At 41.8% G+C, this 19875-nt stretch overlaps 1 protein-coding gene across 1 annotated transcript in view; it reads right to left on the reverse strand.

The window, feature by feature from the left end:
- LOC117440047 (gamma-aminobutyric acid receptor subunit rho-2-like) overlaps positions 1–19875 on the reverse strand; it is a 38044-nt gene that overhangs the window by 3199 nt on the left and 14970 nt on the right. Inside the window, exons 3-8 of the mRNA XM_034076263.2 lie at positions 16833–16900; positions 12821–13044; positions 12594–12676; positions 10691–10831; positions 973–1125; positions 52–260 (exon numbers count right to left, since the gene is read on the reverse strand). Coding sequence (XP_033932154.1) covers positions 52–260; positions 973–1125; positions 10691–10831; positions 12594–12676; positions 12821–13044; positions 16833–16900 — 878 coding nt within the window. The remainder of the gene's footprint in view (positions 1–51; positions 261–972; positions 1126–10690; positions 10832–12593; positions 12677–12820; positions 13045–16832; positions 16901–19875) is intronic.

A 19875-nucleotide genomic window follows, 5' to 3' on the forward strand; every position in this document is an offset into this window, starting at 1 on the left:
AAGACTAATATGAATTAGAGACGTACAGTAATTCTGAAAAGGTCTCTGTACCTGTTCCCTGGCTTTTTCTCTGAGCTTACGGTCTTTACCGTCCCTCACCGTCGTCAGGTAGTTGACGGCAGCGTATTCAAGCACCGACAGGAAGACAAAGACGAAACTGACCCAGAGGTAAATGTCCACAGCTTTTATGTAGGACACCCTGGGCATGGAGGCGTTGACTCCAGTGATGATGGTGGACATGGTGAGCACCGTGGTTATACCTGAGGAACACAAAACATACAACTTCATGTGAACATTTGAAAAGCAAACCACAGACATTTCTTTGGGGTGCTGCGGCTTTCCTAGGGTGGCTACAGACCCCCCAGGTATTTGTCTTGCACCACCTATAGTTCTCGAAAAGGAGGGGAAACACTAAAAACAGTCAAAACTAAAATATAGGAGGAGGAGGTTCCCAGACAAAGAATGGGAATCAGTGATTGGCTATCTCTATAAACATTGTCCATATGTAGAATCTGACCATAACAGGACACGATTTTGGTGTTGGAAGCATTCTGGTTACCGTTTGTAATCTCCAAGTAGTTTTGACCAATCAAAAGGAGTTTGGTTGCATTAAGGTGAACGACAATAGCAGAATAGTCAGAATAAATTGGCTGTGATGCTTCAGCTATCATCTAGCTAGCTAGCCTTTATCGTCGTAATATCGATAGCCTATGAGTTTTGAGATTGTGATTCACAGCTCAATCATGTTTGCGTCTTGACTCCAGCTCCATACTTAACGAGGAAAGGAGAATGATATTGATCGTCTGAACTCAGGAAGACAGGAAATAAGTACATTTCCCAGAATGTTGAACTTTTCTTTCAGTTTGATTCCCTCACAGTTCTACTGTGCACACTGGTCCATGCTCTCAGGTCACTGTGATGTGTGATAGACACGAACAGGAAGGGTGGTTATTGTGTTGCATATCTTCTCACCTAATGAGACCCTGGCAGGGACGGCCCTGCGGTCGATCCAGAAGGACACCCAGGACAGCATGACCATCAGAGTGGCAGGAAAGTAGGTCTGCAGCAGGAAGAAGAAGATGTGGCGCCGCAGGGTGAAGTTGATGTACAGACGGTTGTACCAGCCTGGAGGAGAGAAGAAGTGAAATAAAAATAAATGTAATGTCAGAAAAATGGTTTACTAAAATTCCTCGATAAACACAGAGCCAGTGCACTTTGAGAGCAAAATGAAGAGATCTGTGGATACATCTCTCAACACCCATAGGAAACAGAACTGTAAACAGATTTACTTTTTCTTTATAGATATTTTACAAATCATCCTTTTAAACTTTATTTACTGTCATATAGTATTTCATACCTGTTTTTCATGTATTCTCTTATTTTTTTATAACTATAATGATCATATAAACCGAGTGTGCCTCGGAAATAATTGTTTACATTAATGGTGACCAAACCGTTTGAGAGCCACTGAGATAACACTGAGAGAGTCCTTTAGTTCACTGAGTCTCTCAGTCTGACAGGAGAGGACTCTCCTCCACCTTGTTGTTGAAAAAACTCCTTATATCCGTTAGCGTAGTTGCAACCCAGTCTCACGGCATTTCGTGTTCACCAACACAATTTTTAATCTATTGATTCGTGTTCACCAACACGATTTGCCCCTTTTTTTCGTGTTGCAGAGCACGATTTTAAAAGCAATGTATTTCTACTGGTAATAGGCTTGTTTGAGACACATTGCGGCTCGCCTCGAAAGTAGACGAGAGTAGCCGATCGCAGCCGGGGGAGGTGTCAAAAAGCTCGCCTGAAGTCGGACAGCTCCGAGTCGGCTTCTTCTTCTTCATCTTCTTCTTCGCATTCTGCTTCTTCTTCTCTCGGTTTTTTGGCGGATTGCAAACAACTTTAAGGTGCATACCGCCACCTCCGGAGTCGGCTTGACTCGGTTTGCATTTATAAAGAATGCACACATGTGTTTAATCGTTAATGTCAGATATGTACTAAGTAAATACATTTGTTCCTGCTCAAGATTAGATTCAACTTTATTGTTATTGCACAGATTACAGGTACTGAGACAACGAAATGCAGTTTAGCTTCTAACCAGGTGCAACAAGCAGTAAAGTGAAAAGTAATGTACACAATCTACAGAATAAAATATAGAATGAATTGAATGATGAATAAACAGTGGGGTATGAATACACTAGATATCAGCCTGTGAGCAGTATGAACAGTGTGTATGAATATGCTAAGATATATAAAGTATGAAAACGGTAAGCAGTATAGTATAAAATATATAGATATTAATTTCATGATGATAAACATTGTGGAACAATGATGAAAAATGAGAATGGATGTGGCGACGTAAAACTGACACAAAACAACAACACAATTTTGCCAGCCAATTGGAGAGTTTCATCAGCAGCACGTGGTAAACACCACCAATAAGCGCTCAGCTCGAGATACCAGCGAGTCGTTTCCCATCAAGCATTTCGCTTCTGCAGCTCGTGGAGAGCAAGTGCGCCAACTCGCCTCGCCTCGCTCTCAAGGCTGCGGGCGTCTTTGTCCCGCGAGATTTCAAAGTCTCATGTGGGCGAGCCTCCAGAGCAAGTCGGACAAAATGACTAACCATCATGCAACGCACGAGCAAGACGTTGATCGCAACTGCGCAGGTCTGCGCAGGTCTTGCTTGTCTCAAACAAGCCTAATGTGTTTCGTGCCTGCAGGCTGCAGCACGTCTTTTTCTCCGGTCGGGTCGTGGAAGACCGGAAGCTGTGTGGTTCATAAAAACATGTTCTTACTCAATATCAAGCCACAGTTATTGCTTTTATTTTAAATCGTATAATTTCGGACTTTTGTTGCCGTCTGTGAGGAAAATAAATGGGGCTCAGAGCCTCAGGATACTGAAATCTGTATTTTTTAAATCTTTTTTTCCTTCTAATTTGTTATTCTTTTCAAAATAACACACTGTTATTTACTCACCAATAACACACAATTATCCTTGCTTTTATTTATTGGTTTAATTCCATAATCTCAGGCTTTTTTGGCGTCCGTCAGGAACTGAATTTCAAAATAAATATAACCGGAAACAGACGTAGGCATTTCGAGCGATTACCCAAGATCCTCAGCTATGGTTTTAAGATCGCTGATTGGATGTGTTAGCCGCAATGCATGCTGGGATTTGGTGTTTATATTATATGAAATCCGGAAAACATTTAAAAAGAATAATACTTAATTCCGAGTGCTCTTGCTTTTCTCTTTGAAAGTCATCACATAACGGCATTGTAATACACGGTTCGGCTGCATTACATATTACAGATCTGCCGTAGTTTTTTTATTTAGAGAGCACTGATGAGAAGACCTTTGGAAAAACTGGAAGAAATGCCACCGAAACTGAATAGGCTACGTGACGTGGATCATAAATATATCAGCAATTAAACAACATCTTCAATTTCTCTTCACACAATACGTCTCCTTGCAGTATCAACACTAATTCGGCTGACTTTTACATTTGATCTAATTCACAGATAGGTTATATTTACACCATAACGGTGCACAGCCAGTGGTGTAGTGGAGATTTTTTTACTGGGGGGACGCTATTTTAAATTAGGTCATCCCAAACAACTGCAAGCGCGCAGTGCACTTACAAAACGGGAAGACAGGTCCACAGAAACTACCGGTATGCTTAGTCCTACTTTACTTACTGTACTGCAAAAAGCAGACGGCGCTGTGCTCAACAGACACACACAGACTCAAAACCATGGACACACTGGCACATACGTTACATAAACAATGTATAGGCCTAAATTGCATAAACTACAGTATTGCAACTAAGCAGACAGCGCTGCTTTTCTCTCTATCTCCACTTTCAAAATCTATTTAAAACTCATAACAAACAAACAAAATTCCCAAAGTTGTCCTGAAATTAACTTATTAAATAAACAAAACGAAAAATATATATAGCCTACTAATGCAAACATTGAATCTGGACTGGAAATTATTCTGATTAGGCCTAGCCTACATAGCAAATAAGCAGACAGCGCTGCTTTTTTTTTTCTTTCTCTCACACACACACACACACACACACACACACACACACACACACACACACACACACACACACACACACACACACACACACACACACACACACACACACACACACACACACACACACACACACACACACACACACACACACACACACACACACACACACACACACACACACACACACACACACCCCTTGCGTTTTGAAGACTGATACATCAGATATGGATGAACAAACTTTGCAGCCCAGTTTCCCAGCTTTGCAGTGTATCCACGGGTATGCCTCTTGTTTCCTCCGCCACATCTCCTCCGTCCATACCTCTGGGAAAGGTGAGCTTGAGCTAGCCAGGGGAACGTTGCTAGCGCAGCTAACGTGCACGTTAGCTAGCATTATCCACGTCTTTAGGCGGCTCTTCTGATGATGTACTGTAGTACTAGTAGCAGCTTCACTTGTAGCTTCGGTGCTGCTAGACTCTTTCTTCTTGTGAATTATATTCTTTTTAGAAAAGAAGTCAAGTAAAAAATGTTTGCCTGCCATTATAGAGCTTTTTCATTAGCGTTCTTGAGGGAAAGAGCTGCCGCAAAATCGGCAGGCGGTAAACTGGCCGTGGGTGTGTCACTGACACACACCCAGCTCGCCGCGGGGTCACGAGCCTGATGACTAATCATAATTCTTTAAGGAAATCGTTTTTATTATTTTTTATTAATTACTGTGAAATGTATTATGTTGTTGTCATTATTACAACAAATACACACTTGCAACTGATAAGACTGGCAATGATTTTATATTTATTAGACTATTACAAAAAAGATCATGCTCCAAATAAGTGGGGGTACGGGTACCCCCGCGTCCAACGCCCACTACACCACTGTGCACAGCTGATATAAAAGGACTGTAGTTTTCAAAGATATTACTGATTTGTAAGAATGAATGTAAGAATGTAAATACTGAGTCTGAAATAGTATAGCAATATGCTGTAAAATGATGTGAAAGCATGCATAAAACTATACATCTTCAGATGTTGTACATACACACTAATAATACAAAGTTATTATGGCTGTGTGCACCTTGTGTGCACCTCCTAGTGGTTAAAGCACGTTATTGAATTATTGTTTTTATGTGTTATATTTGATTAAAAAAATATTAAGAGTACATACTTTCCTAGGGGGAAAGTATAAATATAGAAATATAGAATATAAAAATCAAGAAGATACTATAAGTGATCTCATAATAAAAACAGTTTAGTGCAGGATGTACACAGATATTAATAGGAGGAGGTGCAAAACAGAAAAACGGATTAAACTTTATTTAAACATTAAATAACAGATTAAGGTCTTTGGGGGTATCTATCTACAGATAAATATTAAGCCTGACAAAGTACTTAACGTCTAATATATTGCTTTCCTGCAATGTTAACTATGTTGTAGCACTTATTTTAACTGATATTATACACATTAATTATACTCTTATGTATGTAGATAGAATTAGAAATGTGCAGAATATGACAGTTTAATGCAAATAAATGCAGTGGAGTGAAACTACCAGGTTAACCTCTGAATTGTAGTGGAGTAGAATTACAAAGTAGCAATGAGCTGTCATGTGGGTATATATTAATGCTGCGCATTATGGACACAAGCGATTTTCACCCATTTATTAATTATATGTTTTACATTTGATAACACCAATGTGTTTAATACTGGCAACTTCTAATTGTGGGAAAAACGAAAACGTTCAGTAGAGACGTCCCATAGAACATTTTGCGAAACACCAGCATGTGTAGTTCTGGGGGGGTGTTCGATTCCAGTTTTGGATAGTCTGGCGTGGTTTTGTTCCATTTCACACAGCTGTTTGACGCTCTGCGTAACCTTACGGGGACTGTAGTCCTAAACGATAGCTGGGGATTATGGGTAGTGTAGTGTCTTCGGCCATCCTAAACTCAGAAATGTTGACGCAATGATGCTCGAAATGTCCCTTATAGGCCTACGTCTGTTTCCGGTTATTTTTATTTTGAAATTCAGTTCCTGACGGACACCAAAAAAGCCCGAGATTATGGAATTAAACCAATAAATAAAAGCAAGGATAATTGTGTGTTATTGGTGAGTAAATAACAGTGTGTTATTTTGAAAAGAATAACAAATTAGAAGGAAAAAATATTTAAAAATACAGATTTCAGTATCCTGAAGCTCTGAGCCCCATTTATTTTCCTCACAGACGGCAACAAAAGTCTGAAATTATACGATTTAAAATAAAAGCAATAATTGTTGCTTGATATTGAGTAAGAACATGTTTTTATGAACCACACAGCTTCCGGTCTCCCACGACCCGACCGGAGAAAAAGACGTGCTGCAGGCAGTAGAAATACATTGCTTTTAAAATCGTGCTGTGCAACACGAAAAAAAGGGGCAAATCGTGATGGTGAACACGAATCAATAGATTAAAAATCGTGTTGGTGAACACGAAATGCCGTGAGACTGGGTTGGTAGTTGGCTAGCACCAGAAGCTAACAACAACGATCTCCGGTACCGGTGTGCTCTCTCTTTTGCTTGCGCACACAAAATGGCTCGTTCCACACACACACAGAGCCGAGCTTGAATGACGTAATAGTGCTGTACTGTATCATATTATTTTCGAATCAATAATTTGCCAGGCTCTCGTTATCTCACGCCTAGACTACTGCAACTCCCTCCTGGCTGGTCTACCTGCATGTGCCATCCGACCTCTGCAGCTAATTCAGAATGCAGCGGCTCGTCTGGTCTTCAACCTTCCTAAATTTTCCCACACCACGCCGCTCCTCCGCTCCCTCCACTGGCTTCCGGTAACTGCTAGAATCCACTTCAAGACACTGGTACTTGCGTACCATGCTGCGAATGGATCTGGCCCTTCCTACATCCAGGACATGGTTAAACCGTACACCCCAGCACGTGCACTCCGCTCTGCATCAACCAAACGGCTCGCTGCACCCTCGCTGCGAAGGGGACCCAAGTTCCCATCAGCAAAAACACGTGGGTTTGCTATCCTGGCTCCAAAATGGTGGAATGAGCTCCCCACTGACATCAGGACAGCAGAAAGCTTACACACCTTCCAGACTGAAAACTCATCTCTTTCGACTCCACTTCGAGCGATAGAACTATTAACAAAGCACTTATATACTAACAAAGGGCTGGCTTATCTAAAGCCAGTTGAGTAGCACTTGAAATGTTTTTGCTCTATGATGCCTGATGTACTTTATGATTCTGTTTTCTTCAAGTTTGTATTTTGTTGGTCGAACGCACTTATTGTAAGTCGCTTTGGATAAAAGCAGCTAAATGCAATGTAATGTAATGTCAAATTATGATTTTTTTGGTTTGGTTTATTTACACTCTGACAGAAACCAACAGAATCTAATATAGAGTTAAATGCAAGAGTAAGGCTATTTTTATCGTCGTCAACATGAATATTAAAGTCACCTACGATAATTACTTTGTCTGTTTTAAGAACCAAAGTTGATAAAAACTCAGAGAATTCTGATAAGAATTCTGAATAAGGACCTGGTGCACGGTACACTGTAACAAATAAGATTGGCTGCAAAGTTTTCCAGGTCGGATGCGTAAGACTAAAAACGAGACTTTCATAGGAGGTATAATTTAATTTAAAGGTGGGGTAGGTAAGTTTGAGAAACCGGCCCGAGATACACTTTTTGTTATATTCCATGGAATGCTCTTAACATCCCGATAGCAATGAATATCTGAAGTGCTTTGACAAAAAATCCATAACAAAATATCATCTGTGTAAGCCGTGGTACTGTAAAAAGCACGACCAATCATTTTAGCCGGCCCGGCTAAAGTAACTGGATGGCCTACCTGCCTGTCAGCCTTCCATCTGGGCACAAACTTATCTCGTGCCCTCATTGGTCATGTGCGCGTTCCTGTGTGTTGGAGGAGGGGATCTGTGAGGAAGTGGCAGATTTGTTCCGGCTGTGTATTTTCAAATTCTAGCGCACTCGAGCTGGTTTCTCCAGAATGACCTACCCCACCTTTTAGTAAACTTGAGTCAAAGATTGCTTCGTAGCGAGAAATGTCGAGGCTGCACATGTGTAGATTCCGCGGTCTTAAAATCCCCACAATGCTTTGCGCACGGACCAATTTCCCCTAATCTGTGGCGGAAAATGTAAGGCGGGACCTCTCATATGACGCACACCTGCACACTTGCTCGCCTGTTCCACTCTTCGTTTTCCGAATGCCAGGAAGGATTGTTGCCTCGCTTCTGAAGCAAGTGACTCGGAAGACATGTGCTACCAAGCAAGCGTCCTCAACATTGAGAAACACCCCCAGTCTCCCGGCTGCTCGGGAGTTGCCGGGGGACGGCTAGCTACCTCTTGCCGGTCTGTACCGACTAACATGGGCTTTACTGTAGCTGAGTTACTTTCTAAAATGCAGAGCCGGGCTTCTATGGCTATGATTCCCGCCTCCAACCTAGCAACTACTACATTTAACACACGCAGACCTATCGGTATAGGAGGTAGGGAAGTAACCAAACATGAGACAGGAAGAGCAGGAAATAACACCCGAGGGTGGGGAAAGAGCCATGGCTAGCTATCAAGCTAAAGTAGCGACCGTTCGCAAACCCGAAAGGAGTGTAGGCAACTGTGGAGTTACAGTCGCTAAGAGAAGGAGAGTTGTGAGTGCTTAAGCTGTAGTAACGTGTGATTACAACGTCAGGTAGCTGCCTTGATCAAGAATTGTAAAACGATCGATTAAGTTAAGATAATATAAAGTATCAGCAGCAGAACCAACACACAGGATAGCATATAACAACCGGAAGTGACAACACGCTTAACGCAATAGTGAGGACCGTACAGAACCATTTCAGTGCACATCTCACTGTTTGAGTAAAACCTCAGGCAAAGCCAAACAGTCAATTTCAGTGCCTTTACATAAAGCTGCACAACGTTTAGCTCGGGGATTAACTTTTATTTAATGTACTTATATAATAAATATCTGTTATTATTTTCAACCCTTAGTAGCACCGTGTTTCACCATGGTAACGGTTGTCAGTGTGTTCACGGGGTAACCAGGATAGTGCTTCTCTAAAGACGTTGCTGCTGAATATAAATATAATTATTTGTTTAAAACGACACTTAACTCAGCTAGGGTGGAGATAGGTTTTTTACTTCTTATTTGAACTAAAATAGGAATATGGAATGACATACAGTATATTTAATCAGATTTTAAGACTTTGGTCAGACACACATTATGTGCGCCATAATTGTCCTATCCCATTTCTCTTTAATATGCTGTTCCTTTCACAGCACACATTTTCACTTGTCGTGGAAGTGCTGCTAATGGCATTAATGATGGCTCCACTCTATTTAAGTGTCCTAGTGAGTGGCACAGGAAAGGATCCTAAAACTCAGGCCTCTAAATGAACTATATCTTTCATTATTGTTATTATTTACACCTGGCATTTCCACATTTCTTGTCACACGGTGAAAATATGTATTTGTTGTTTTCCTTGCTCACTCAAAATAGAGAAGACTAGCAAGCTGAGTTAGACGGATAATCATCTCAGAAGTGAAGTGAGGACGCAATTTGGATTCAACACCATAGAGGGAAATATCGTAAGTAAGTTTGCTGCCTTTATCTGAAAAATAAAAACACTTTAATTCCACAATACAGGCATTGTATTCCTGCTTTGCCTTTGTCATTTATATTCTTTTCTTTTCTATCATGTATTTTGTTTTTGCTTGTTTGTAAAAGGTAATTTTCTTAAATGGTTTATGTGAGGGTGGAAATGAGCTCAAAGCTAAATCTGGCACTGTTACGCTTGATACCTTTGAATGTTTTAAGTGTTCATTACTGTGCATTGTCCAAATAAATGATTCAATCAAATAAATAAAATGCTCAATTTAAATAAGTTTGAGTTTTGATTTTTTTAAAGCCAAAAATCTGGAACATTGGAAATGCGAGGATTTAAAACATGAAAGAACAACTGATTATTCAAAATAGAGCCATTGTAATCATAGAGGAAGAAAAGTGAAGCACCACACCATCTGAGTCAGAGACAGGGAAGAGTTCAAGCAGATCTCCAAGTCAAGACCAAGTATGTCATCACGAAAAGTTTGAAACGTGATAGCAGCACCATATATTAAAATATAAGGTAAAATGGTGAAAAAAACACGATATCATTGTATATATGTTTATAGAAATTAAATATTTGCAAAGAAACACTGGAAGTAAGTATGACATGCAATTGACAGAGTGCACAAGACAGCAGGTGATATGAAAGCATGTTATGCTAAGTCTTTTTCTTTTGCTCATCTTACTGAGGTTCAACTCAATGCAGTTACTTCAGACGGTAACATAGGGGCCTGATGATCCTATCAGCAGTGAGCTGAAGGGCCCTACTCATTTCCCATGTGTTGACCAACTTTAGTTTGTTTAAGAATATGCACAAGTAAGCATACATTTAACTGACATATTAATATTAAAATTCGATTTTGACTAGTGGCCCCTCGACTATGCAGGATTACAGACATACAAACGGAAGTCCTTTCGATTTCCATTTATATGAACCGATTACTCAAATAACTCCATTCCAAAGTCTGCATTGTTGGCCTTTGGCTAAACCAGCCTCAGATAAAACACTCCACTCAGCATGATGTGGGCCGCGTACCTGTGCTGCTGTAGAAAGCCAGTCTGGAAGAGGTGTGGAACTTCTGGATGAGGAACTGAGACAGAGAGATCCTGTCGTCGGTGCTCAGAGACTCATCACCGCTCTTCCAGTACAGCATCAGGTCTTCATCTGTGTAAGCATCTGAAGGAGAGAGCAGGGATGTAAGCGTGGCCTGTTCCGATAATAACTTTACCCCTGACACTTACCAAAGGAATAGTGGAGTTATTGTTTATCAGTGCATCTGTTTGCCTTTTCACTTTCCATTAGTGAACTTGATCTTTTTGAACCCTTTCAGACTTTTAATTCACCTCCCTACACTCCAATTGCAATGAATGTGAAGAGAACCAGTATGTAGTGTCTCTCCTGTGACATGCAGGTCTCCCTTGAAAAAGAGATCATTGATCTCAATGGGATTTTACCTGGATAGATAAAGGTTTTGAATTGAATTGAATGTCTTCATGCTTTAATGTTCAAAAAGCTCTTTATTGTTCTCATACTGCCTGTGCTGCAGCACCTCTTTTCCCCCTCTGTCTGAAACCAGAGCCCAGTCTGCTCTGATTGGTTAGCTGGCCGGCTCTGTAGTGATTGGTCAACCGCGTAGAGATGTCCCGCCCCTTAGCCCAGGGATCACCAACTACATTTGTCCAAGGGCCAGAATGTATCCAATAGACACTTTCGCGGGCCAGCGATTTTTATATATAGCCCAGAATGTTGAAGTTGTTAAGGGGGACGGGGGGCTAGTGGAGCACGCTCAGGTACTGCGGAGCGCATAAAGCTTAGCAGAGTCTTCACATTAACGAAGGATCACTTCTAGGCTTCTTTCCCGCAGCTGCTGCCTCTCTGTTGGACTCCGGTACTGCACATTACTCACCAACGCCACAGTAACCCCCGTCGTGCGCGCCGGATGAGAATGTCTGTCGGGCCGGATGTGGCCCGCGGGCCGCCAGTTGATGGTCGCTGCCTTAGCCTTTCACGTACAGTGTGCTGGAGCGCTAGCCAATAGAACGCTAGTGTTCAACAGTGATGTCACTATGTTACTGACAAAGGAGTCCAACGGAGGCAACACAAATATTTTAGCATTTACAGACCATTTACATGCACACAAACCTACAGAACACACTAAGCAGGGGTGCCCACCATTGTTCAGCTTGGGAGCTACTTTTAAAATGACCAAGTCAAAGTGATCTACCTATAGGGCCTGCCCAAAGTCATGTGGTGAGGCCCTGTGTGTCGCGAGGGGTGGGGGTGGGGGGGGGGGGGTGCTAGTGGACTGTGGTCACCGGTACCTCGAAGTGGCGGAGAAACTGTGGCACGCTTACACTTATTGTGCCGCATCTGCGCTTCAGATGAGGAGGTGAGGCCCCCCTTATACCCTTTCTTTAGTAGAAGTGTATACATTGGAAGGCTAATAGGTAATCAGCTCGCCGGTGATTTGCAGCTGACACGGTTGACCGTAAGACGGCAAACAAGTGGCAAATGCCATAGTAAGGATGGATGATAGGCTAACTTTTTATTTTTTACTTTTGTATCAATGCCATGCGATCGACGTATTGGGCACCCCTGCACTACAGGAACGGGAAACTCCAACGAGCATTATAGGCCTCTTTAACTTAAAAAACCCAGCACAAACAACAAATGATTTTACTAACAGAATGTGTTGCTTTTGGCCACAATAGTTGTTTAATGATAGTCTGAAATCAACATACTGCTGGGGATGATGTTAATTACATTCATGACCGGCACCTACCTCCTACTGACAACAACAGGAATGAATAACAATTCAGTGATTTGACGCAATGTGGTGCTGATTGAGGCAACATGCTGCACATATTCTTTGGGCCCTTTATAATTACCGGCCCTTTATTTCCCACAGCAGTAGAGTGGAGTGTGTGTGCATGCTTACAGCTCTCCAGCTCCAGCGTGCATGTCTGCGAGTCCAAAGGGAAGCGACTGAAATCCATGTTGCACGCAGCAGTCACTGTGACCCTGGGGAAACAGCAGAGTGTTAGCATCACCAGCAGCTCTGGGCCGGCTCCAACAACGCTGCCAAGTGGCATTTAGTCAGCGTGAAACAGCCCTGTGAGGGCAGATATGAGCGTGTGTGGGGGGGCTTCCTGCTGGTGTCCTCACCTCAGGCTGTACAGGACGTGGCCGTCAGGGAACACCCGCAGCATGATGTTTTCAGTGGTGGTGTCGTGGATGAAGGACCTCTTGGAGTGGACGAAGAACACATCGGGCACCCAGATCTTCTTCACCAGGCGCCCGTCAAAGGTCATGCTCTTGTTGGTGGTGCTGGGGAAGGCAAGCCTCTCGTCCTTCCAGTAGTGCCTCAGATACAGGGTCATGGTGAAGTCCTGAGGCAGCGGGGGAGGGGCACAAACAGCCTCTGGATTAAGTTGCACGACAAGGACTCACTTGCTGGCCACCTCTGGTTTCTGAAATTACTCTGGGATTACACTGGCTGCTGGATTATATAGAATGCTTATGACTAACACAAACGGGTAAGAGAAGTGCCGAACATATGTTACCTAAGCTTCCATTGGTCCTAGATTACCCTTGTCTTCTCGCCTCCTTCCCCTGTTGCTATGCAAGCCGGAGTGACCCTGCCTCTGCACTACTCAGCCCCCCCCCACACTCGGCTACAGAGATCATCCCCCATGCCACTCTCCTCATGGCATTACATAAGAGCAGATCCGTTTGGAATAATGGCTGCAGCCGCACATTGTGCTCTTGGCACCCGCCATACGGCACCTTGATGTTGCGTAAGATGAGTTCAGGGGCATGTCTGAAGCTCTGACTGAGTGATCACTGTAATGTGCGCTACCTTCACTCATTTATTCATTCAATCGATGATTTGGCACGGACAATGCACAGTAATGAACACTTAAAACATTAACATGTGTCAAGCGTAACAGTGCCAGATTGAGCTTTGAGCTGTTTTAAAAAGTGTTGGGATTGAAGTGTTCTTGACCCCATATATATAACTGCCAGCAGATTAGCTCTATACAACCACAATTTAATTATAATGTAGCTGAAAGCTGAATTTCATAATGCGAGACTATTGAAGCTTTGAAAGAAGAAATAATTCTGTTTCTAAGAAATGAAGAGTTGAATGTATCAGCTGATGGAGTCACCGCAGGCCACGCTCTGACTGCTGCACTCTTGTTCTGCTGCGACCTGCAGGGTTTCACCGCTATGCTTGCTAGCCTTTACACATGTGTGTAGAAATGGCTGTGTAGCTGCTCTTCTCTACTTTTGCACTGTTACAATACATTTCAGCAACTATAATTGTGTTCTTCTATTTGCGACAACATTTGAAGTTAAGAAATGATAATTACTAACGATTTGATTTAGATATAAATGTAGACATTTCACTAACTTCATGACTCTTCTGTGGGCTCCTGTTGTGCATTATTTGAGCATCTATGACAGGGATGTCAAACTCAAGGCCCGGGGGCCAAATCCGGCCCGCGACTTCATTTGATGTGGCCCGCAAGAGCTTGCAAAGAATATAATACTACAGTTACATGAAGAGAGAATTATTTGCCCTGGACTTCTGCTTTCAGACGTAGTTAATTACGAAGTTATTACCCTATCCGATAATAATCCAATGCAGAGGCAATAATGTAATATAATACATTATTTTGTATATATTATATATTTATACATGTATATTTATATGGTTACAACCGGCCCTTTGAGTGCAACCATAATGTTAATGTGGCCCGCGATGAATTTGAGTTTGACACCCCTGCTCTATGATCTTACTGTATCATTACCACAAAACACAGAGTTATATACACCAGCAAAAGCCACAGTACAGACTAGTGGTGTTTCCCCTTCTTGTCATCAAATACAACGCACAAACTCAAACCAACAATGTCCTGTATATCAAAGCCGGAGATATCTTCCTGCTCTGTGCGGTGAAGCTTCAGGAACACATCAAGGAGCCTCACTGCCGCACTCTGACACGTTGCTTTATTACCATGAACACACACTGACTTTATTTTCACCCAATCTCACACACACTGCTGCTGTAGCTGAAAATAGTCTCCACAAACATTTCTAGGCTTTGCAGCCTTAGCGCATGTATAAATAACTGAACCAACAACATAACATATGCATCAGTAATGGAATAAGGGTTGTCAGTAATGAACCGTTATTACCAACACTTATATTACTCAAACCCATCTGGGATTCGTTCTGAAATTCATTAAAAAACCTACAGTGGTCGACAGGTGCAAACTCTTTACCACAAACAAAAACACTTCCATTAGGGGAAATGCGCTGCCATTTCAAAACGATGCAAATATGAAAACACAAATGTGCCCGATCACATGCAAATGAAGAAACATCTTCACCAAGTTGGCCCATTTTATAATCCCCGAACGTCACTAAGTGCACCGGTACCAGCTGTGTGCGTCACTTTTTAGTGTCCCCGTTTCCGTTGGGTTTATAGCTGTGTTTGCAGTTTCATTTATGCAACCTCTTTAGGAATTGCTGCACATGTTTCGTGAAGCTTGTGATTGTTTACTAAATGCTGCGCATGTGTTGGTGAAGATGTTTCTTTATTTGCATGCACCTGTCGGCCGCCGTAGCAACCTGTGCCTTTATTTCATTGACACTTTTGAAAGGGGGAGAAAGATAGGACGACACGTGGCAGACTGTCCCAGGCTAGATCTGAACCCTGGTTCTCTGCATGGAGAGGGATCAACATCACGTTCAACCCATCGGCCCACAGTGTCTCTTTCATTAGGGACGTTTGCTTGTGTGTTAGGGCTTTATCGTTCATCAGGGATAATACAAAGACAGGAAAGGACCCTTACACTTTAGGAGTTGTCTCTTAAAAAGTGTAGACAAATGCGTTTCTGATGTTATATTTGCAAATCTCCTGTCAGATAGCTAGAATTCATTTTTAGTGTTTAGTTAGTTTAGCTAATCCTCCACTATATGAAACAAAATTGTTGTCATTCAAACTTTTTTAGGTAGATATAGACATTTACAAATTGTAGATACAACTTTGTATCCAGGCTATCATCCTTCCTACCTTGCCACAGCCCCTTCCTCCTGACGGATTACGTTAAATGCTAGTAGTCAGCTGTTTTAGGTATACTACTGAGCTAGCAAACATTTAAACAACTTCTTAAACCAATCCCTGCTTGAAACCATTGCATTACATTTGCAATACTACACCAATCCAGATGAAATAGCTCGTTTTTAGTGAGTCCTATTAACATCGATATGCTTTAACCCGTTTCAAAGAGTGTTTGCTGCGTAACTGTTAAGCATCCTGCAGCTTTGTGATATGACATAATGTCATTAAGGGCTGCCGTCATCTGGAATCATTCATTTTTACCCCCCCCCCCCTGTTCCAAAACAATTAAATACACACTGGGATTCAAATGAAATGTAATCCTTGGCTGTCCTTGGAAACGGGAGCTTACACAACATCAGGACAGCAGTTCAGATCCAATTGATGGTTGCAGGACAGAAGGTCTATTTAATTACATTAATCAACATTCAGTCTGGGTTTGAGCAAAATAAACAATTCCTACCGTCGAGATTTCATAATCTGATTCTGATTATCCAACTGAAAACAACATCTGAATGACTCAAAGTTCATCTGTCAGGACAGAGCAGAGAAGCCTTCTGATGCAGTGTCTGATCTTCAGTCACAAAGTGGGACTGAGAAGGGTGTTCCCACAGTCTGAGTCACTGTGTCTCCTGTGTCCATCCTCACGCTGCGGATGGAGAACGTTCCTGCTCATTAGCCTCCGTGTCCGAGTGGAGCTGCTCCACGTGTTGGAGCGGTAGGAGCTCCATTGTTGAAGTCAGCAACTTTACTGAATCTGTCACAGATGAACTGCTACATGCGCTACCAGAGACATAATCCGCTGGGATTGTAGCAGTAATAATGACATCATATTTTGTACATCCTGTATAATCTCCTTACTTTGAGGTTTCTGTTGGTCGAAGACAGAATGAGTAATTCTGTAGTTTAACATCCAAACTCAATGTATATTCCAATAAGTGTCTGCAGATTTCAATTATTTTTGCAGATTACATTATTTATTTGTAATCCATTTCCCCCATAATCTTACTGTGTGTACCATATGGCGTTCAACACATTTAAGCCACTTACCATGTCCACCTCTGATATGCTGTCCAAGCTCTCCACCTGGACATCCACTCCAACAGGGACAGCTGGACCTGCAGAGGAACCCCACACAGATTACAGTTTCTGACCATAAAGAGTGCCTCAGAAAACATTGAAACATACAAACAAAGTGTGGAACTGGATCCAAGACTTGAAGAATAAGAAGAACCTAAAGTACAGGAGTGTATAATTACTGTTATTGTCAAAGATGACTTTGATGCCGTGAGGAAGCTGGGTGAACTGCTGTTCATGTCTCATGTGCGACCAAAAGTCCTCGCTGACTCATCTGAAGCTACTTTTGTTATGTAACGTACTAACTTAATAAGAAACATTTATTCAAACCAATAATCAAGATATATTCTTCACCAACAATGTTTATAGGCAGGTTCTGCACTGCAGGCTCTGACCAGGGCCGGACATTTGTATAATGATATATAAACAATGTTTTTTAAATCTTAAAGAGGCCCTATTATGCTTTTTGGGGTTTCCCTTTCCTGTAGTGTTTGATATACGTTTTTCTGAATGTAACTGGTCTGCAAAGGCTAGAATCCCTGTGTTCCCTCCAGTGGGAGTTTCTCTCCCAGTTTCTCTTCTCCTCTTGTGTTTGAACTGACACTCTGAGGAAGAACAGAAATGAGATGTTATTGGATTTGAGTAGAGAAATGATTTCACACACACATAACAAGATGGAATATACTGCTAAGCCATAACTAATTACTCTAATCATTTCTTAAAAAAACAAATCGTAATTAAACAGAACACAATATTCGCATAGCTGTTCATATCTGATTGAGAGGATTATTGAAGTGCCCAGTTTGGGATTTACATTTAGATGGAAGAGTGTACTAGTACCCTTCTCATCAATAGCAAAACAAATTCACACAGCCTTCTGCCCCTGGTGTATTAAAGGCACATTGACCGCTGTAATACTGTTAATCTGAGCAGCGTGAGGGGGTCCAGCCTTACGTAACCAGTGGCAAAGCTGCTACCTGGGATGAAGGATATCAGCTCATGTCCGCTTCCAGCTGTCGGCAGAGTGTCCTCCCTACTCTTACTCACACCATATGCCACACATAACGTGCCAGATGCAGCAGAGCCTGAGCTCCTGACATGTTGCCTCATGGGAGAAAAAAGGAGACACCTGCTGAGAGGGGGGGGCCAGCGGGGCACTGGGGGCCACAAGGGGGGCCACAGGCAGAACCCATTCTGCGCGGATCTCAAGACACAGAAGAGGGGAAAAAATGACTGTCCAGAAGAGGGATGTAGCCAAAGACGGAAAAAGTACACATATCCTTCACCCAAGTAGAAGTACAGATACTCATTTTTAAAAATACTCTGGTAAAAGTTGAAGTACTGACTAAACTTCTTGAGTAAAATTACAGAAGTATGGGCTTTGAAATGTACTTAAGTAAAAAGTAGCCAAGCCAAGAGTCAAGCTGGTAACTGGACCTCACTTTATATTAATAGAACATTAAAAAGCTTCTATTTCAAATTGTTATTGTCATATAAACATCCATTGTTTTTTCTGTATGTCATTATGGTGAAATAGGCGTGCGATGATAATAATGATGTTTTGAAAATGTATAAAGGACAGGTATTTGTGAAAAAAAATGTGAGGAGTAAAGGTAAAAAGTTAATAAATAGTACATTAAATAATAGGTTAGCGCATAAGAGATAATGAATTAGGTAATTGCATACTTTTTAAACTGTCACTCTTAGCTAATTCAGAGACATTATTACCAGCTGCTAAAGCAACCCTGGTATTGTTTTCCCCTATTGAGTCTGCATGTGTGTGTCGTCATGGCAATGTGGTCCTGAAGACACACAGAGGTGCTTTTGAGTACTTTGCCTAGTGTTTAAATGAAGCTCAGCGTAAATTATTTCAGGAAGACTGGTTCCCACGCTCTCATTCACAATTCTCCCTCACTTACTCGCCCCCTTTCTCAATTAGCAAAAGGCGCAACTCACCCCAGCTAACCAATCGGCTGCGTCTCATTTCCCACAGCCAATCAGCAATCAGCACACCAAGTCAAGGCAAGGCAAGGCAAGGCAAGGCAAGGCAAGGCAAGTTTATTTATATAGCACCTTTCAACACAAGGCAATTCAAAGTGCTTTACAAAAAACGAAAGACATTAAGAAAATGGCATTTAAAATCAGTCATTAAAAAGAAAAGATAATAAAAGAAACATTAAAAGAGAAAATACATGGATAAAAGTTACAGTGCAGTTTAAGATGTAAATAGTTCAATTAAAAGCAGCGGCAAAAAGAAAAGTCTGGATTTAAAAGTAGTCAGAGTTGCAGCGGAACTGCTGTTTTCAGTGAGTTTGTTCCAGATATTTGGAGCATAATAACTGAACGCTGCTTTACCATGTTTAGTTCTGACTCTGGGGACAGAAAGCTGACCAGTCCCTGAAGACCTGAGAGATCTGGATGGTTCATAATTTAGCAGGAGGTCAGAAATGTATTTTGGGCCTAAACCATTCAGTGCTTTATAAACCAGCAGCAGTATTTTGCAATCTATTCTTTGACACACAGGAAGCCAGTATAAAGACTTCAGAACAGGAGTGATGTGATCCACTTTCTTAGTGTTAGTGAGGACTCGAGCAGCGGCGTTCTGAATCAGCTGCAGCTTTCTAATAGATTTTTTAGTGAGACCTGTGAAGACACCATTACAGTAGTCCAGTCTACTGAAGATAAAAGCATGGACAAGTTTTTCCAAATCCTGCTGTGACATTAGTCTTTTAATCCTAGATATATTCTTTAGGTGATAGTAGGCTGATTTAGTAACTGTTTTAATGTGACCGTTGAAACTCAGGTCAGAGTCCATGACTACACCTAGATTTCTGGCTTTATCTGTTGTTTTGAACATTGCAGGCTGAAGCTCAGCGCTAACTTTTATACGTTCTGACTTGGCTCCAAAAACCATTACTTCAGTTTTATCTTTGTTTAATTGGAGAAAGTTCTGACACATCCAGTCATTGATTTGTTCAATGCACTTACTCAGTGTTTGAATTGGAGCATAGTCTCC

The sequence above is a fragment of the Pseudochaenichthys georgianus genome, chromosome 24 (assembly GCF_902827115.2).
Source record: "Pseudochaenichthys georgianus chromosome 24, fPseGeo1.2, whole genome shotgun sequence".
NCBI classification, from domain to species: domain Eukaryota; kingdom Metazoa; phylum Chordata; class Actinopteri; order Perciformes; family Channichthyidae; genus Pseudochaenichthys; species Pseudochaenichthys georgianus.